Source organism: Phalangium opilio, unplaced genomic scaffold, assembly GCF_054372755.1.
Source record: "Phalangium opilio isolate 3A_F unplaced genomic scaffold, DU_Popi_V2 ptg000041l_1, whole genome shotgun sequence".
NCBI lineage: Eukaryota > Metazoa > Arthropoda > Arachnida > Opiliones > Phalangiidae > Phalangium > Phalangium opilio.
In genome coordinates, this window is record NW_028324165.1 from 1,657,106 (window position 1) to 1,679,142 (window position 22,037).

A 22,037-nucleotide genomic window follows, 5' to 3' on the forward strand; every position below is an offset into this window, starting at 1 on the left:
GCTAAGGATTCATGGGGGTGAGTAAAGGGAAGAAATTCGTCTGTCGTCTGCTACATAAGCCAAAAATATGTACTGTAGCGGACGACAGACCAATTTCTTCCCGTTACTCACCCCCATGAATCCCGAGCTAAGCCTAACTTCCGGCGAAAGGGAATAAGGTGGATTCCCCTACAAGTTGAGTTTCCTTACGAACTCCAGTTTTGGCTTGGCGAAAGCAGAGACATTTGCAGGCTGGAATTATGCTGTTATAAATACCGCCAAGCAAAATCCGGTGTTCGAAAGGAAAGTCAACTTATAGGGAGCTAACAACTGGCTAGGGGAAGAGATAGTCAGACGTCACGCAGCCCCTCTCTGGTTGGCATTTTTGCGTGTAGAAATTAGAATACTGTTTCCAACCGTTAGGGGGGATGAAACTCCAGTAAGAGATGGAAGGGTGTGACGTTTCAGGGTCAGAACTGTTAGCTCCCTATAGGGGAACCACTTGACTTGTGTTTTGATGTAACTTTTAATTTATACTGAAAAGGATCCCTAAAAAAATCTTATCTTCAATCTTTTATCACGGATAAAGAATGCGCGTGAGGTTGAAATTTGTTTTCACGCTATAGGATAGGCAACTCCCTATCTCGGACGACAGCTTATTCTGCATATACTCTGTTACAACATCGGTTGTCAGCACGCGCAAACCTAGGTCTCTATGCAACGTAGCTTTGTACGTGCAGACAAGAGCCAAAACATTTTAGGAGATAGAACTAGGTTTGCGCGTGCTGACAACCGATGTTGTTACAGAGTATATGCAGAATAAGCTGTCGTCCGAGATAGGGAGTTGCCTATCCTATAGCGTGAAAACAAATTTACTCGCGCTCTTTTTTTGTCCATGCTTTTACTGTCATATTTATAATTTTGCCATTAAAATTTCTAATTTCCATTCTGGTGCGCTTTTCAAGACTAAAAAATCGTAAATTCCACCAGATTTCACTTTCTTAATGCACAGTGCGGCTCCAGTGGATCCCTACAAGGTGATTTTCCTTACCAACTCCAGTTTTGATTTGACAAAAGCAGGAGGGATTTGTGGGAGGGATTTCTCAGTGCTTATAAATCTCGCATACTACCCATCGTTAAGCTATACTCGCAGTTTAGGAGAGGGTCACTTCGTAGGGGATCCACTGAAACCGCGCTATGTCATAAAAGGAATATACCTGAAAAATGTTTGAATAACAAATTAGATAAACTGGAATCGCTATGGCCCACAATATAGGCCAGCTAAATTCATTAGAGAAAATTAATAATATTGATCCTTTTTACTTAAATTGTGTGAATAAAGGGCGTGAAGCGGAGAAAAAAGCCCCCGAGGGCGAAATTGAAAAAGCGCCAGAGGGCGAAAAGGCAAACGCGCCGGAGGGCGCGGATTTAAATGAAGTTGTGGTGGAAAAGATGGACACCCTTTCAGTGTAATTGTAAGTATTATTAAAAAATAACCTGTATTGAGTTGGGACACCGCAAAACTAAAATTACCTTCAATTAAGTTAAACATTAATTATTCTGAAACAGTGAAATTTCAAAATTTAAAGTAAGACTCAAGGAATATTTTGATTTAACCATGAAGGGCTTTCTATTGGTATAAACCCCAGAGTTCATAAATTATGTTCCATAAGTTTGTCACCAATTACTGAAAGCTTGTCATTAAGTGACCTAGGTCATAGATTCTAGATCAGAGTCCTGGTGAGGCGCTTTCAAAGGCTTAAAAATGCAGACTAATAAATAGGAAGATGAAAGTGGTGCAAAATTGACCGAGTGTACTTAGTTCTCGTTTGACCTTATCGAAGTAGCTCGATTTGTATTTAGCATTACGAAGTATCTCATACTTATGGAGCATTTCTTATTAACTTATGGTATTATCAAAGGCTTATAGTTGAAAACCAAAAGTATACTTTTATCATAGTTCCCAGCCCTTGTCTATAGCACCATGTGAAATGAGAAGCAAACGACCCACCTCAACCAATAAATAAAATTTTTGTGGTCAAAGATTTACAATATATGTAAGCTATAAGTACTCAATGTTAGCGATCCAAACTATAACATCGTCCACTTTATTATGACACTTGCTACGGTTGCAAGGGAAACAAAAACACACGGTTTTGTAAGCGTTATGGCGGTTTTCTCATATTACACGATGCTAACTCAATTCAGGGAATGATACTTTTTGTTTTTCTATGAACTTTTGATATTATACAGGTCAACTGCTTTCTTGTGTTCCAACTTATAATACAATCCTATGGTTTTTAGGTAGCATCATCATTTAACGTCAAAAATTTATTAACCACTCATCATTATTCATTAAAATATATAAACCATTAATCATCCAAACATCTTTTAACATAATTATTTCTCTAACATTACTTGATTTTACATGATTTTACTAATTAAAAATTATTTTAAATTTACAAAATACAAATTATTAACAATTATTCAAATTTATTAATAATTATTTAATTAAAAAAAACTGTATTAGTATTTTATGTTTTAAATTCCACAAATAAAAATACTTCCAAAATAAAACGTGTTTTTAATAATTTTCAAAGCTGTAGAGCCAAACAATCCTGATGTTATAATTATTTTTTTAACACAGTAAATCATATCAGTACTTTTTCAAAACAGTAGACATAGGACAAAGGTTATATTGTATTATAAATAGCCAGTGGGATTGATTTTAGCTATATCGCAATTAGAGCTCGACATTTTCTATCCATTATCCACAAATCAGTGGATAACCAATTATTTATAAATAAAGTTGTGGATATAATACGATTTAACACGCAAGATCTGTGGATAATTTTCAATTATGGATTAAGATAAAGTGACGTTGACAATGGAGAGATAAAGTCGAGCTCTAATCGCTGTTTTATGCCTATTCAATTTTAATTCTTTAGCTCTGGCTTCATCAATTTTTATAATTATTCCACTAAATCACATGTTGTATATTAACACAAATCATTTATACTAACATAAATGGGTGATTAATGTAATTACTGTTATGAAAAATATCTATTAAATAATAATGAATTTCTTCATCAACTTACGTTAATCATTTCGTTCCTAACATAATTAATTTTTCTTAGAGTGATATAAGAAAATATCTGGGGGCAGCACAACTAGATGCTCCCATAGTCGAGGGCCTAAGTTGAAAGTTAGGGAAATAAACTGTATTTATCGTAAAGAGATAATTATTTTACAAAATTAGAAATTATAATTTTTAAAACGGAGTTATGGACAGCAAAAAATTTTCAAATTTAACTGTTACCTAATAATTGTCACTAAATAATAACTAAACCATCCCATGATTCAAAGTTTAAAAACTATTGTTTACACTAACGCAGAGCTTTCTCCATCAGAGACCAGATTAAGGTAGTCCAAACCTCTTTAACAACCATCAATAATTAAACCAAAAAAATTTATTTATTTTTAATTTCATAAACACCTAATGATACTGTTGGAAAAGGCTGACAATTATACATTCTTTTCGTGGGAAGCGTTAGTACTGTAATTAAAAATCTAAAATGTGCATTATGCAAATGATTTATTTTAAATTTAATTTTAGTCACCGAGTTGATGTTTATAAAGCCCTTTTTGCTCATGTCTATTTTAAACTTTAATCGCAGATTTCGCTTACCATTTCACAAGCATAATAAACACTACTGAAGGACGCAAATCTATGTGTGATCGGTAACGGTGAACAATATAGCAATTTGCCCAATTAATCAGTTTGAACTTCATTTGCACATTTCTATTCGTTAATTTGAAATGTTGCGAGAAATTTGAATGGAATATAAGTACTTATCTCTTTTAGAAGATAATTGTTGATATTGATATTAAAGATTCATTGAGTTAAAAAAATTGGTATCAGTATTTCAATTAAGCTTTAATATCAACATCGGTTAATTTACTATATGGGCTCATGATGTTAGTTTGTTTATAAGATTAAATCGTTACTTCAAGTGTCACAAGACAATATCTACCTCCAAAATCGAGTGTTAGTAACTTTAAAACCATCTCCTCCTCACAGAATATCCGAGGGTGAATTTATTATATGTGATAATTTGACAAGGTGCACTAGCTCAGTCAAGTTTTGGCAAGGCCTAATACCGTTTTGCTTGGCTGCATGTCGCCGTCAAATTCCTTTTAAAGCATAGATCATATAGTATCCACCCTTGATTTTCATTTCGCAACACACGTTGGATTCGTAAACCTCGACACGCACTACGATTGGAAGCATTAAAATGCAAACACAACAACACACTGAGCGTATACATTTTAGTAAATAACAATTCTCACTACAGCTGTTTTTGGGGCTGAAGGAGCGACCGCGGCGATAAAGAAAAAGCCTCCGGCGGAGTCCGGCCAGTAACTTAAAGGGGGTAGTTTCGAGGGAACGAAATTCAAATGCAAGGCGCGTTCCATCAACAAAAAACATTGAATTCGTTTTACGCAATTATAATATTAAAATTTTATACAATTAAGTAATATTTAAGAAAACTAAGCACTACTTTCAAAGTCTAAACTTTAAAAATTCGACGATACGAGAAGGCGAAGTAACGGGCAACGAGAGGTAAACATTTTTTTAAATGGCAAAATTAGCGGTAAGCCAAGGCTTAGCGCAATTTCACGGGTTTCACCGCCTTAAAAAAAGTGCCAAGTTTAGAAATAGATTGTGGGACAATAAAAAGGTGGAAAATTATGAAATTGGGCTTATATTAAAGCTTGAAACCTACTTTATATTATATTTAAAATCCATCCATGAGCAAATCCTCAAAATATATGAAAATGACAACGAAAAAGGACCCACTCTCAAATTTTTTCACCTTAAAAAAATGGCGGCCACAAACGGGGTGAAAAAGGGGAAAAGAGCTATTAAAGCAGTCTTATCTCACTATCGATAGGCCATTTCAACCAAAAGGCATTAAGAATAAATAATCGGATTATTATGAGGCAACTATACGTAAAAAAGGCCAATATTGGTTGCGCTGATATATGCTAATAAAACAGTGTATCCATGCCAAAATATCGCAGATTGGGGTAGTTTTTGAAATTTAAAATTAAACATACTTAAAATTAATTTTTCACAAAAACCTTAAAAATGGTCCTAGAAAAAGGTTTAAAGTTTAATTTAAGACCGTTCCCAAAACTAACCAACGTATAGTTTTCCAAAATCACGAATAACCGATTTGTTTTTTTCGAAAAATTTCCCATGTTATTTCTATGGGAAAAATTCCTGTTTTTCATCAAAAGGTGTGATTAATTTTATGGAAATGAAAACCACCCTTAGCAACTTTATTTTTCATAAAATAAACTAATTTATGAATCTCTTTGAAATTTTAACCACATATTAAGGGCCCGAATTGTAGTTCTGTGGAATTTTTTCGAATGAATTAATACAATACAAAAAAAAACTACATCCAAACAAAAAACCCTCCTTATACATTAAAAGCAGTATGAAGTCTTATCTAAGAGAGCTACCGCTCTCTCAGAATATCGGCCATTTTGCCTTGGATAAAACTCTCACCAAGTTGAAAGAAAATTACTGGTTCCCGAGTATGAAGCAATATGTCAAGCAATACATATCGGCCTGTCTCGAATGTATTTATCGGAAAACCCCGTCTGGTCGCAAACCTGGATTTCTTCATTCAATCGAGAAAATTGGAGAACCATTCCATACAGTTCATCTGGATCATTTGGGACCATTCATTCGCAGTCAGAAAGGAAATTGCCATCTCATAGTAGCTGTCGACGGCTTTACCAAGTTTACACTTTTGAGACCAGTGCGCACTACGGGTATGAACCAAGCCACCAAATTTCTGGAGGACATTGTTGGAATCTTTGGCTCACCCATAAGAGTAATCACGGACCAAGGGACAGCATTTACGGGACATCAATTTGAATCCTTTTGTAACCATTCGAATATCCGACATATCAAAAACGCAACTGCAGTACCCAGAGGAAATGGGCAAGTAGAGCGGTTTAATCGTTCAATAACCCCAGCTCTAGCTTCTCTCTGTGAACGTGAAGATGAAAGAGATTGGGACCGCCATGTACATCAGGTACAATGGGGTTTAAATAACACCTTCAGCAGAGCCACTGGTAGCACGCCGTTTGGACTATTGTTCAATTATTCCTCCCGCCATCCTACTGGTGACCCAACAACGGACGCAGTCAGAGAAACGTTCGATGAGGGCATTATGAACCGTCGAAAAGAAGCGATAGATAGAATTCGTCAAGATCAAGAGAATCAGCGTCGCAGATATAACTCTAAAAGAATCGAAGCAGAAGATTATCAACCTGGAGATCTGGTAGTAGTACGTTCGGAAGCACCAGCTACTGGAGAACCTAGAAAAACCAGAAGGAAGTACCGAGGACCATACATCGTGACTAGGAAGCTAAATTACGATCGTTATCAAATCGAGGATTTACCGGATGCACCACGGAATCAGAAGTTCTATAGAAATGTGACTTCCGTCGACAAGCTGAAGAGATTTCAGATCCTGGATAACTCAGAAGATTCAATGGACTCCAGTAACGAAGATCTAGACCCCCTTGCAAATTCAAAACAACAAGATCGTCAAGGTTCAAGTCCAAGAAACACCAGTACCAAAGCTATCACAGACGTGACTACTGTTCCGACAATGGCCATAGCACACAGACCACCGGTGCCGTCCTTCTCCCAGAACACGATACGAGACAGTGATGACTACGAGGGCCGAGTGCAGCAGACCAGATCCCGACGAACGCTTAAGCCTCCCAAGTACCTTAAGGACTATATACTCCCTAGTTAAAACTTGATACGGATTGTTAAATATTATGACTGATTTTTAATGTATAACGACTTAAGTTTACAATTTTATGTACTATTTAATTGTATTAAGATTAATGTTTAGTTATTACATAAGTATATAATCAACCAGGTGGTAGATTTTAAAGGATGGCCGAATGTTATCAAATCTTATCTTTCAATATGTATTTTAGAGATTATGCCACTGTAGACTTTTCACCTTTGACCTCGTAATGTTTATCTAGTGATAAGCTTAAACTATAAAAGCAACGGTAGTAAAACCAACAGGGTAGTCTTTGTACAAGTCGTAAATAATGACGCTTAATAAACTATACTTATTAATGAGATCCGTATTAGTTTAACGTCCTGACAATCGCGAAGTCGCGAGTACGCTAACAAAAGGTTAATCAGAACTTATTGTAAGATGAAACTTATGTTTAAGTATGTAGGACTGGTTTAATTACAAAAATACGAGATTCATAATAGTTATGAATCACTAAAGAGCAGGACAAGAACCGAATACAGATGCTCGAACATTTGTTGTACGTCCCGCCATCTGGAGGTTAGACAGTTCCCGTAATCTTACCCCTAACGATTACAATGGAGTTGCAGACTTGCAGGCAATCATTTGATGATGAATAGCGAAATTACGTGAACATTTTGCGTAAGCCCCGCCCCTTGGAAGCTAGACGGTCCTAGTACCCCTAAGGATGGTAATGAAGTAGAAGCTAATCTCAAATATACGAAGTAGATGGACACCAGAAGGTGGTGGAGTCAGAAGCCAATGCAAGAGATTCGGTTTATGGGAATGGACGAGAGACTAGGCAGATGAAGGAATAGTGTGGATTGGCACTCAAGTAGAAAAATTAACATAGTGAAATACAATTTTTATCGACCATCGGAAAACACGAACACGTTTACTTCCATAAGCAACCTGCGAACGCGCTCTATTGTAAACAAGAGGTTCCAAGGAAACCCTTACAATTTTGTCGCGCTTTCTAAAGTATTTTAGCAATGTATAATCAGAAGCCGATTAGGCTTTACACATGAAGTACGTAACATGTGCCTGGGGGAGCTACACGATATTCTCTAAGCTCCTAGGAAAGAACCTCCCCTTACGCGGAGGGAAATAGTTCAGTAACACGGCTCTTTCGGATCCATCCGATCCTTCCGCCTTGAGAACCGATTTACCAGGTACATAAATTGGGGAACTACTATAAAGACTGAGTAGGGTGTCTAAAATATTCTTTAGATAAAACTATTCACAATACCAAAGATTATTTGGGAGTAAGGCGTTAAAATGTTATCAATCTGGGTAGCTTTTGCTTGGACTATTTAAGACGCCATGCATCTGTTTTTTACAATGAATGTTTTCTGTTCTCGCGGTTACGGCGAGCTCAGCCGCCGGCGGCTCGGGAATCGGGATACCGGCACCATACCGCTGTTACCTAGACAAGGCCTAGTGTAGTTTTAGAGTCTATTATTATTCGCATAGCTATTTTTCTGTTGAAATTAGGGAACTAGTATAAATATTGAGTAGAGTGTCTGAAATATTCTTTAGTTAAAACTATTCCCAATACGAAAGATTATTTGGGAGTAAAGCACGAAAATCTTTTAATCTGGGTAGCTTTTGCTTGGACTATTTAAGACGCCGTGTATCTGTTTTTTAACGAGGTATTTTTCTGTTCTCGCCGTTACGGCAAGTCCGGCCGCCGGCGGCTCGAGATGCGCCGCTCGGCCTCAGCCGCTGATATCTAGCCAAGGCTTAGTGTAGTTTTCGTGTTTAATTTTATTTGCAGAGCTATTTTTCAGTTGAAATTTAAAGAAAATCTTATAAATCTGGGTAGCTTTTGCTTGGACTATTTAAGACGCCGTGTATCTGTTTTTTAACGAGGTATTTTTGTGTTCTCGCCGTTACGGCAAGCCCGGCCGCCGGCGGCTCGAGATGCGCCGCTCGGCCTCAGCCGCTGATATCTAGCCAAGGCTTAGTGTAGTTTTCGTGTCTAATTTTATTCGCAGATGTATTTTTCTGTTGAAATTTAATGAAAATCTTATAATATTTAGTTGAAGACTTATTAAATGTCTCGAAAAATTTCGAAACTTTAGCTTTAAAACGTTAAATATTTTATAACGACTACCGAAATTCGCCTTCCGGGCTTCCCGGTTATGTCGACGGCGAGGTCGAGTCGGGTTCCCATTCAAGAAAATAGTAATAGCCGTCGCCGATTGGTCTGGCATTAAAGAGGTTATCTATGATTAGGGGGCTCATGATTGGTTAAAAGCTTTTTTGTTCGTCTGCTTAGTTTTTACTTCGGGAATATCATGAAATCCATGGCCAAAGCTATGGAAAAATGGGACTTACGTACTTTATGTGTGAAGCATAATCCGCTTTTGGTATAATGAACTCCATATTGATATAATAGCAAAGGATAATTATTACAAAAACTATATTTAGGCACTGTATAATTAATGCCTTACTTATATACAGTAACATTGCTAATTAATATTGAAATCGTATAAAGAATATCTCCTCAACAAAAGCCGAGATACAACAAACCCCAAAAAATCCTTATTTCTCAGCCTGTTACGGCTACAATGACAGGGAGCCGAACATAAAGAGGTCACACAAAAGACACGTGTCCTTGGAATGACCCATATTAGTTTAAAACACGTTTCTGCACAATTTAAATGAGATCATAGTGTTTAGCAGACGGCATAATGAATTTTATACTTTTTAGGACGGTCTGAGACAAGGACTAGGCAATATCCCCGTCGGCGTTACAGCGTCACTTTCGGCGAAAATGAGCCAAATAACGATGAAACCGAATTAAAAATAACGATGAAACCGAATTAAAAAATTAAACACCGTTAGCGGAATGCAGTGAGCAACAAAAAATGTCGAGTCCGCACGTTTAATTACCGAAATTCAAAGAATAACAGCGAAAACATGAGAGTGGAGGTATTTTTAGTAAGGTCTCAAACACAGTTATAGAAAAGCCCCGTCATGAGTCCCGAGGAACAAACAATACGAGCTTTTCCAAGACCTATGGCAAAACGCTGCCAGTAGGCATGGAGAAAGGGGGAGGAGTCGAATTGAGTAGCGTTTCTCGGTCACTATGCGTAGTAAGTTTCACCCCTAAGTGGGAGAATACTGTGGGGGATGGAATGGGGAAAGATTCTTGCACACTGTGGTAAAAAACCACCATGATGCTTCTTTGGCTACATTTATCACGCCCTCTCTTGACCATGTCTCGACTTAGCAAATTCAAAATATAGTGGCAGCATGGTTCCAGGCTTCCATCGTTTTAGATAATAACTTTGGCTTTCAGTATATGCCCATATTAAAATAATTAATACACGTGAAATATTATTTAATTCACAAAAAGCTTGCCTCCGTTCCTCCGTTGAAATCTACGCGCCACGAAGTACCAGAAAGCAATTAAATTAAACTCGCAACCATGGTGCCACAGACGGCGCCAGCTAACTAGGTCACGTGTGTTTACCACGATGTGGATGATGCGACCCCCACTATTTCAACCCACCCCATCCTCCCGTTTTTGTGGGAAATTATATCGCGGATCGGGGCAGAGTTCGGCTCAAGATTTCGACTCCTCCCCCCTTTCTCCATGCAGTAGGTAAAACCAAAAGACGGCGATAACACGAAAAATAGTTTAAATCACTGAAAATTAAGTTTGATTACCGTTAACGGAAGGCTTTAGAACTCGTTATGTGCAAAAATCAAACGAAGCCAACTCGATCACGCGCTCAGCAAAAAAATCCTTATTTCTCAGCCTGTTACGGCTACAATGCGGCTCTGGAGCAATGAGATAGATCTCTATGAGATAGATAGAGTTACAATTCAAATACTCGCGTATGCGTATTTTATTTAACACGTTTAAAAACTATCTTGACAGCTTGTTACACAGATTATAGCAGCAGACGTTAATAAAAAAGTTCTTAGGGTGGCGCCACCCGTATTTGATAATGATTCATGCTCGATGTCGATGAAAGGTGTATTGCGAAACGTCGATCTCGAGATCTCACGTTGTGACTCTAGGTTTCATATATATATTCTATCTCATTGCTCTGGAGTAGTTTAAAGAGAGCGAAGGCGAGACGACGATGAAGGCGGAGCTAATCTTCCGTTTTATGTCTCCGTAATATTTTTTCTCCATCATAGATGGCGACAAAATAAAAAAGACAGACAGACACAGAAACCTCCCAGACAGTAACTATCAATGACATATGTCACTCGGAGAGGTAAAAAGTAGCGTTGATTAATAATGTTTAACGAGGGAAAAGGTTATAGACACCCATAGTCAAACTGATCATATTTGAAGAGTTTTTCAGCGATATAAATGTGTTTATGTGCGATTAAATGACACTTGCGCATGAATCTATATTCGCACTGATCATATTTGAAGCATTTTTCTTCGCTACCCTTCAAAATGACGTTGTAGACCCCTTTTATAATTAGTCCGCCGACCTCTTTAGAGACCCTTTAAGGGTTTGTTTCATAATTCAAGGGGATGAGAGGTCGTTCAAATGATGTGCAATCTTAAAAATAGCATAACAAGTGTGAACGTTTTGTCCAACACATTTAAATATGTTCCATATAGGATATAAATGAATTTTTTTTTGGGCTGTGTAGTATTCAAATCCATTCTATTTGCCCATGCTTTTTCCAAGGCAAGAGCCTTCATCCATACTAAGTTTGATCTTGAACTAAATATAACCATGAATCTATATAACTATATATATATAGTTATATAGATTCATGATATAACCTGGACGAAGCAAAAAACATTTTGCGGTAGAAAGGACCACTCTTCACATAAAGTTAACAATGAGGTATTAAATATGTAGAACTGTGCAGGCGCACTTCATAAAAACGATAATGCGAAGTTGTACGAATAAGTAATGGCTAAGATAAGTAATGGCGTTGATCACGTGCATCTGCGTACGCTTTAACAATATAAGCAGTATAACTACTCAAAAGTGATGCCACTGTTATTAAGTATGTACAACAACAACGAGTGAAAATGAGAATAAATTAGAGGCTTTTCGCCCAAGATTAGTTTTCATCTAAATCTAAAGCGGAATAAGGTCCAAAATTTAAACACTGATTTTCCAGCAGGGAGCTCGTGTCTCCGTCATTCGCGATTTTCGGAGTATGATAAAAAACATTAGAATTGTTTAGCGACCTCCGAGCAGTTAAATGGAATACGCTATTAGGTTTTATACCGAGAAGTCGGAAATATGATTACTCAATCTAGGTACTCAAGACTATAAAAGCATAAAATGACTTACCTGCAATTTCCGAACGAGACGATGAGGTTTTACCGTCTGGAATCTTTGGAGTGACACCTTCTGTTGTCTCCGAGTTGGACACCGAACTATTATGTTGAACTGCAATTGGAACTTCGGGTAAATCGCTTTCCATAGAGACGGAGGGCAATTCTGCTAGTTCAATTGGGTTGCGTTCTACTTCAGGAACACACACTGGCACACTCAATGAGCTCGAATCGACAAACAGTTCCATACTTTCATTTTGTCTATCAGTTTCCTTTGCACCTGTCAAGGCGTTTTTGGATTTGTTATCATCAAGATCGCTTTCTAGGGCTGTTTCTAGTGAATCGCCTTCCACATTTGCATCCAAATGTTTTTCGGTTTCAACATTCAATTCAGGAAGACGAAATTCCGTCACTCGAGTTGTACTATCTTCAGTGTCCCCCTCTGTCGAGACACTTTGTGATTTAAGAAGAGAGTCGTTAATGTTAATATTGTTCTCAAGAGGTTCTCGCGGCGAATCGCTCTCCGTGTTCGTATCAGGAGACATTTCGAATTGGTTTTGGACCTTAATTTTACGTGAAGGCGCACTTTGAGGCAAACTGTAATCGTAATTCGGTTTAGGGACACACGGATTCGTATTTCGCTTTATAAACCCCATATTTTCAGAATTTATCGCGGCAATTTCAATTTCTGTGTTTGTATTGTAAACCTCCGCCACATATTGAGGTTCAAAAACAAGTGATTCTTGAATAATATCTTCTTTATCCAGAATGCCTTGGACACTGTGCATAACAATAGGAAGGGATAACTCCTGGACATTAATTTCCAAATCATTTTCAACGGGTTCAGTTTTCACGTATTCATTATTATCTAATTGATGTATTCCACTTTTCTCCTATTTTTTAAACAATTAACAATAACTTTCATTCTTAATGTAATTCTCTTTCCTATTGACTATGAAAGTGAAGGATGTTGCATACCATCAGATCTTTGATTCTCCTTTCCAAGTCTTTAATGACCCTATTGAGTCTTTCAATTTCGTCTATTTGCTTATTTATTGTTAATGTTGTTTTCACTCTCTCTTTTTCCAAGTTTGAAATTAAGTCATTGCACTAAATAAAATGAGATTCCATTACAATTGTTAACTATCTACGGACTTTCTATGGCTGAAAGTATTTTAAAGGGGCAAGGAGGGACAAGCAAGAAAAAGGGGAAACCAATGACACACAAGAAGGGGATCAGTAACAAAGGTCCTCGTTATTAACGACGGACATGTTACCAATCCCCTTAGATTAGAACCTTTAATTAAGAGACAACAGATTCGACAACTTATCCTGTGCATATAAAATTGGCTATGATACCAAAAGAGTCTCATATTTTTGTGCTTAATTTCACACAACAAAAATGCTCCCCTATGCTTTGAAAAATACCTCGGCTTCCAGTTTCGTAACTCGATCATCTCTAGCTTTAACTTCATTGATAAGATCATCTTTGCTTAAGTGATCATAGTTACATTCTTCCTCGTAGTCCATTTCCTAAAAACAAAGTTTTCGTAATTTTCAGATTGTCTAAAACAAAAGGAATATTGCAATAATTTCGCAAATACCTTTTTAATTGCCAACCTTTGAAGATTTACTAAACTCATTTCGGAATTTTGTAAGGAGAGTTTGTGAGATTGTAAATCATCCCTAAAATAAAATAATTTTTCAAAATGAAGGTACATCAAAAACGAACAAATACATGGTAGCTTTCGCTATCATGGCTAAGAAACACATGGCAAAGCTTAACTAGCTCAAAAGATTGTGATAATTATCGCTGCAACTTTGTTCAAGAGCTATTTCAGAAACCTTAGTGTGACGTCACCCACGCTATTTGCCCATAAAATCTAAGAATTACCAAACATGGCCGCCCACTGGCACTGCTAAAGTCAATCGTGTGACGTTTTACCTAGGTACTGACGTCACAATTGAGATAGCTCTATTCCTCAACAACCCCAGTACCTAGCCTTGTACTGATGATTTGTGTGTATGTATGTTTGTGATAGAGAAAATAGGGAATGGTTTTTAATTGCCATTAACAAGTTAGTTAAAGGTTTTGAACCTAACTAATTGGATTTTGAATACGGGTCTCTACGTGAAAATCATTCGTTCTATAATTGTTCCTAAATCGAATCAAGTGTACTATACTTATGATTTCGTGAGTTCCAAAAACCAAACCAAGGCTTAACAAAAAGGTAAAAGAAATAGATGGTGAAAAACATAGAGTAAGATAAAATTTTAAGTCCCGCCTTGATTTCCAGCCTCCCCCCACCCGTATTGGGGATTGTCGCGCACCGGATGCCTTTTTAGGCCTTCTTATAGTAAATTCCATCTTTTATCCATTCAAAATCGAATTTACGCGGTTTCTATTGAAACGTAACCTAATAAAACCTCTCCTGCTTCATCATCTTAGGCTAGAACAAAAAAGATGCAATGAAACAACTACTTTTTATTTTTAGGAATCTCAATTCAGTATTATGCCACTATTCTTGAACAAGAAGTCGGTAGACTGGTTGGACTACACAACCATTATCGAAACCTTTGATTACAATTTCATATCTGGATATCCGAAACATTTCACTAAGAATTACTTTGAATCACTTAAGTCATTTCAAAAATCAGTTAAGTTTAATAAATTAATATGATGGGTAATCTCTGAAGTCAAAAAACAAAATTATTTAAAGGTATGGACATTAATGTTCCTTTCTTTACCAGTCATTTCTTTACTCTTTGTGTTACTACTCTCTTATAAGAGAGAGATGGTGGAAAACATAGAGTAAGATAAAATATTAAGTCCCGCCTTGGCCTCCCCCACCCATGAGGGGGGATTGTCGACTATCACGCGCGCACCGGACGCCTTTTTAGGCCTTCTTATAGTAAATTCCTTCTTGGTTCTATGTTATGAGTTAACAGTAATTTTCCGACTTCGGACGGAAACAAGTTGTTTTGGACTTTTGTTAAAGGGTATGGGAATTTACAATTTCATATCATATTTTAGCACGAAAGTGGTATTATATTACACTTTCAAGTCTCTACTTTCAAAATATAAAGTTTTTAATATTATTGAACCAAAGTTTCTATTTTTAAAATCCATTGGAAAATCACGAAAACTCAGCTTCGATATATAAATTATTTTGTCTTGTCAGCTTGTTCGGTTGGTTTATGACATCACACGGGCAAACATATACGAGCGAGCGCGAGCGCGAGCTATACCCGTCTCGTGCTCTGTCTATGCTTTGATAGCGGAGAGAGTGGCACCACCTCGCGTGCGTGACGTCAAAAACAAGAAAACGTTGTAGCCTTTCTTAAAAACTTTTAAAAAGTGGATTTTAAATAATTTCACATGAAGCATTTTCAAATGCATATTGCCAAATAACTAGAAATCGGAGAATTAAAAGCTTGATATTTTTGAATTCACAGTAATTAATTCTATCTTTTGCTATATAAATCAGAGGTTTTTCAAACGAAGCTTCTCATACCCTTTAAGAAAAGATCGTCTTCCGGCCCTTGGAAGTATTGGGAAAGAAACAACATTGGTATCGTCAGAATTCCCCGTTAGATTGCGGTAACCCTCTAGTTTAGAATTAATTTGATTGAAGACTGCGAAGCCGATTTCTTGGAACGCCTACTTAGGGAAATATTTTCTTTATAGACCGGTTTGATGGGTTGGGGGCAAAATATTTCCCTATATATATATAGACATACTGGCTTTTCGATTATGATCTGTAAGTGTGTATGTTTGTGGTTTGTCTGTTAAGGCTGGATAGAACAAGGGACCTTTTCAGTTAGATGTGGTTGGTAAGACAATGTACCCCAACCGTTGGGCCATCTCGAATATTACCTTAGTGAGTTTGAAAACATGAATACTGTACTACATTAGCACATACGAAACCAACAAGCCCTCCCCACCCCAAGCTAATATAGCTATGTCAGTTGAAGGGGGGAAACGTCACAGTTGGGCCTGCCAATAAACGGAGCCGCTTTTCACCCTCCCTCCGTGCGGGCTGCTGAAGAACTCTATGCTAAATTTCCCGCACAATATGGCTCCTAAGCGGGGACTGGCGAAACCACGCCTAAAAGCTCTCCTTTCGCCCCGAATTGAAATAGCTCTATACGTAAATATTATTACGTATCTTGTATGAATACAGCAAAGCGCTTCATTCCTAGTTACGACTTACGAGGCAGTCTTCGATACTTTTTTAGTAAGGTCAAAAACGGATTTATGTGAGAAGAACGTTGAACGTAGCAAATTCACTACACATCCTCGCATACTTTATTGAGAAACGTCGTCTGCTTATATTTTGACTCCACCCACAAATTCTGTATATCGCGACTCTTAGAGATTGAAAATGTAATTTTTATCTCTATTTTAGTGGTTAAATATACAAAGAAAGAAAAACTAGATACTTAAAAAAGAAACATTAATTATTTATTTTCTTAACTTTAAAACTTAATTCCACTAAATGGGGAGTTATATCGCATTGTTGTCCACTTTGCCTTTTTGCCACTTGCGCAATTTCGGAACAAAATATTTAACCACGAAAATAAGAATGACATGGCTATATACAGAATTTGTGGGTGGAGTCAAATTATAAGCAGACGAAGTTTCTCAATAAAGTATGCGAGGATGGTACCAGAGGCTAAAGCTATGATCCCACGTTCTTAGTACATAAATCCGTTTTTGGTAAGGTAGTATCTGGTAGTAGTAAAAATAGTAGTATTTGTCCTAGACGGAAAAGTCGCCCTGGACACAGGGCAAAAAAAAAATACCGATGATGGAGAAAATACTATGGATAGATACATATTGAATCTACTCATGAGTAGGGATGCACCGATATATCGGTTACCGATTTATCGGCCGATATATCGGCCTATCTTTTTGATATCGGTATCGGCCAATATCGGCTTCATGTAAACCGATATTTCCGGGAAAAACTTGATAAGAAATAAGGTACTCTATGAACACTAATTGAAACACATCACACAAATTTAACCCCACAATTTAACATTTCCCTTTAAAAACGCAAGGTTTTCCACAATCTCAGTTTTATCCCATTGTTCACGACTATGAGTAAGTAATTTCCCTAGTTCCCCATACCTCCAACAAACAATCGAAGTCGACACTGACGCTCTCTAATGCGTTTGGTACGTGTCACTAATGTACACTTTGAACTTTTCACTTGTGGTCCATAAGTTTGCTTATAACGCTACTTCTTGTTGAACAAAAAAAGGAGCTGCGTTTTTACTAAAAACCAAGCAAGGATTTAACTTAGAGCACACCATTTTTAAAGAAGGCGGTTAGGCTAAAATATGTAGCGGTACCACATTAAACGAAAGAAATGTGACACATGTCTCTAATAAACCTAAGTAAAAACGTAAATGGTCCTAAATAAGGTTGATTCTACTCTTGGAAACAATATTCATGAAGAAATATTATTTTTTATGGGCCGATAATATCGGCCGATATATCGGCCGGCCGATATATCGGCTGCACCCATATCGGTGCATCCCTACTCATGAGGCATAATTCAGATATTGAGTTATCACGATTTCTTATGGATTTACTGTTTAAAAAATTCTCGATAATTCACCATTCCGCAGTATTATTAGCTAATAGGGAGCTAACAGTTCTGACCCTGAAACGTCACACCCTTCTATCTCTTACTGGAGTTTCATCTCCCCTAACGGTTGGAAACAGAATTCTACGCCCAAAAATGCCAACCAGAGAGGGGCTGGGTGACGTCAGACTATCTCTTCCCCCTAGCCAGTTGTTAGCTCCCTATACTGCAATATTCAGCAACGAGGGTAGATCCTATATCTATGGGTAGATCTCACATGCAGAACTGTCTAAATCCCCCTATAGCGAGAACATCTTACAAAGTTACACGAGTGGCTAAATGTGCGCCCCTTTCAATTTGCCCAATATTGTTGAAATTGCGGCAATAAACAAGCTAATCAGCAATAATTTGGAAAGGTAGCAGTATTCAGGGAATTAAAACATATCCACTTTAGGGAATTAATTCTATAGGTTACGGTTTGGAACCGTTACATGCCTTGTTGACATCCAAGTTGCATTATATTTCACTTACCAGCTTAAACGTTCGACCATAACTCGACATTCTTTAACAAATTCCATCACTCTCTGTACAGTTTCCCTGTTAAGGTAATATACGTAACATTTTAAAAATAATAAAAATATGGCCATAAACAAAGGCATAGTGTCACCGTCATAATATACATTCGTACTTACCAGTCAGGGACTCAGCAGGGCTGATATGAAGTTGGGAACACTTTTCCGGGAAACACTATCTAAACCTAATTTCCTTTTGACCAACTTTGACTGAATTACCCCAAATTCTAAAATAGTAGAAATCCTCCTATGCGTCGTCTGCTAAAAGATTATAACGACTTTTGGCTTCGACTCTTCGGGGTACAATAGTGAGTTAGCCGGGAGTGTGGCGCACTCCTGTAAGCCAAGCTTCTGGGCGGCAAAGTTTGAGGGAATACGACACATGTCGGCGATCCTTCCCTATAGGTGCCGACTGTCCCGTGTCCGCCGGAGGTGACTTACCCCAATTCCACCTTCCGTCACCTCCCAAGTAAACCTCATTTCCTTCCCTGCTTATACACATACGACCTAGCGGCCCCCGTCAGTGCTGGGCCGCGTAGGGTCTCCCGCTCAATTCTTCCTGGTGCTCAAGGCCTAACGGCTAAGCACTAGTGTTAGTAGGAGGACAAAAAAAAAAAAAATAGTGAGTTTCGGCATAAATATTATGGGTTAAAATTTAGAAACTCCAATAAACGTCGCAATTAAAGTAGGTTATTTAAATCCGTCTCAGAAACTAAATAAACCTAACTAAACTACCCTCCTTCCTTACAACTTAAATTAACTTACGAAAAACCTGAAATTAACCTAAAAACAGGCATTTTTTGAGTGAGAACCATCAATTAACACGAAACTGCATGAATCTATAAATACACGAAACTGCATGAATCTATAAATACACGAAACTGCATGAATCTATAAATACACGAAACTGCATGAATCTATAAATACATGTAAAGGCGCGAAATTCGAACATATTGGTAAAACAGTAAAAATACTGTAAAAATAAAATGAACTATACTAAAATTTATTTTGGATTAAAATTTGATCACTGAAACGGTACCAAGACAATATACAGAATGCAAACTCATCCTAATGAACCTATGATAAAATATACGTGACAAAATGAACAAAGAGTAAAATTCAGCCATATTTTTGGTCGAAATAATTACCAGCGATAATAAGAAATGAGTAAAGAGCCTTCGGAAAGAGGGCATTTTATTGTTTTCATTATTCAAGTGGATGAAAGGTTGTAAGTGCTACAGTTCAAAAATACGTTATGCATTAACTTAAAAACAACAAAAACAAGTTGGAAAAACCAAAATATTACGTCTCCGAGTCAAGAGGTCTACTACTACAAACTTATTTACCTAGATATCCAATTATATATCCTTTTTTTTTTTTTGAAGTAAAAATTTACGAATTATTGAAGCAGTATTCCAAGCATTGCGATATACAGTAAACCAGACGAAATTTTACATCCAATAAGGATAAATCTTGGACACATGGAAATCCAGTGGCGTCGCTAGGCCTTTTTTGGGGGGGGGCTATAGCCCCCCCCCCAAATTCCAAAGTTAGCCCCCCCCCCCAAAAATCCGTAAACCCTACCAAAAATTGCTGTTAGCATCCTAAAATTCTTTAGCAATATATAAAAAATTATAATGATAGATTCGTTAAGTTTCATCTCTGCAGAGATGAATTTCAATATCAAACAGTACAATTTTGAAGAAAAGAACAGATGGAGACAAGTAAAATGTTTCATGTTCTTTCGAAGGGAGTCCCAATAGTGTGGACTAAAAGCTAACCAAAACTAAAAATAAACTTAAGACGAGTGAAAATCCTTCATAATCGGTTCCGTTTTCATCAATAAAAGGTTGTATATCTTTAAAATACGAATAATTTCACGTTGACACAAAATTACGTAGTTTTAACCCATTATTATGCAATTTTTTTAATTAAGTTCTTATAATAACTAGTTTGCCCAGATTTAGCCCCCCCCCCCTAATTTCAAACCCTAGCGACGCTACTGTGGAAATCAGTCAATGGGGAAAAGAGCAGGAAATGAAGTATATAAATTTTGGAGAGATATAACCTTTTTTCTGTGAATCAAATGCTAGGCGTAAGTTACCAATTTATTTCGTTCTGGCACCCTCTTAGAGAGCTGCATGGAAACGGTAAATTTCCATTTACGGTGGTAACCATGGAAAACCGTGGGAATGGATGGTTTTTCTAGTAATGTCACATATTCGGATCGGGAATGGATGGAAAAAACCTCTATCAGGAGCAGATGACAAAGGAGTCTCGGACGCTAGCTTCCATAATGTAGAGGGCAATGGGATCCGCGAACGTCACGGTTATTAACCAAAATCATTACGCCAGTGCCACCTCTCGTAGGAAATTTGAGTTTTATTTTCGAACCAATAGCGTGGCTGCAAAGTCTCGAAAGGAGATCTGGGAAATCGCGTCTGGAGCCTCTCTTTAAAAATACGTATCGTCTGCTTATAATTAGCCTAGGCTTAACGAGTATTAAAGTTAAAAATGGATTTCAACGGCTTTTTAATCTTTTTTAGACTAAAATTGATAATGAAAAGCCCAGCGAGTAACGTATGTACACTATTAAAAAACTTAAATGTGTTTCAGTGCCAATTTTTTCTTAATTTCGTCTTGAATTAAATGATAGCTACAAGAGGTTGAGATAAGAAATCACTCACGATCTTTTACAACCCAAAAAGTAAGAGACAGTGATTTCGTTTCCAACCTCTTGTAGCCGTCAATTAATTCAAAAAAATACGGAATATTTTGGCTCTAAAACACATATATAACATTGTGTTTCGGCATCTTTTAAAACCTTGCTTTTATAATTTGAAAACCCGAGCCCAATCATTCCAGTGGGCACAAATTGTTAATTAAGCCTTGGCTTACCTGGGTTTCTCTGCTAGGTTGGACTTAATTTACTATTTAGTAGGTTTAAAGTCACAAAATGTAGTCTTATCTTTTATCTTAATACCAACGGTTACAGCTGTTTGAATAAAGTAATTATATTGTGTATATTTATGTCGCGATCGGATAAGACGAACCTCAGTAGCCACCGTTAGTCCGTTATTACAAAATAAATTCCCAGCAGACTTTGGTGCCAGATATAATCCACCAAAAGCATCGTCTGCTATAATGTCTGATAGCGCGTCTATGGCAAACGATACTGCTACAGCTGTGACGTACGCGGGTGCCATTGCCCTCTATATTGTGAAAGCTAGCGTCCGAGACTCCTTTGTCATCTGCTCCTGCCTCTATGGAATGGAAGTGGTTAAATTGATATACATTTTAGTTTGGAAATGGTTGATAAATGGATAGAACCTATTTTCTATGGAAGATCTAAAATTCTAAAAAGACTTAAAAAGGGGCCACAGAGTAATGGCAGCTCTCTGAATTTGACTATATTAAATTTTAAATACCTGGGCCTGTGGGTGGATGAAAAGCTCACATGGACTAAACATGTGGAATATGTTACTAAAAAGGTAAATATGAGACTATGGCTTCTGAGGCCGCTTCAGAAATACCTAGACACAGATTTCTTAAGAATTATTTACAATGCCTGTATAAAGCCAATATTACAATACGGCAACATATTCTATCATAACACCTCTAAATTAAATCAGACTAAATTAAGTTCTTTAAATAATATGTGCGCTAAACTTATATCCAATTCTCGAAAATACTCCTCTACGACTGCCGCGAGGCAAGTTGCAAATATCGATACCATGGACTTTAATTACTACTTTGA

General features: G+C 37.2%; 1 protein-coding gene across 1 annotated transcript in view; it reads right to left on the bottom strand.

The window, feature by feature from the left end:
- Positions 1-18,390, bottom strand: part of LOC149679242 (uncharacterized) — a 50,649-nt gene extending 32,259 nt beyond the window's left edge. The window contains exons 1-5 of the mRNA XM_089835809.1: positions 18,240-18,390; positions 13,719-13,800; positions 13,543-13,647; positions 13,093-13,224; positions 12,131-13,007 (exon numbers count right to left, since the gene is read on the bottom strand). Coding sequence (XP_089691935.1) covers positions 12,131-13,007; positions 13,093-13,224; positions 13,543-13,647; positions 13,719-13,800; positions 18,240-18,367 — 1,324 coding nt within the window. The 5' untranslated portion in view covers positions 18,368-18,390. The remainder of the gene's footprint in view (positions 1-12,130; positions 13,008-13,092; positions 13,225-13,542; positions 13,648-13,718; positions 13,801-18,239) is intronic.
- Positions 18,391-22,037: the final 3,647 nt, after the last annotated feature.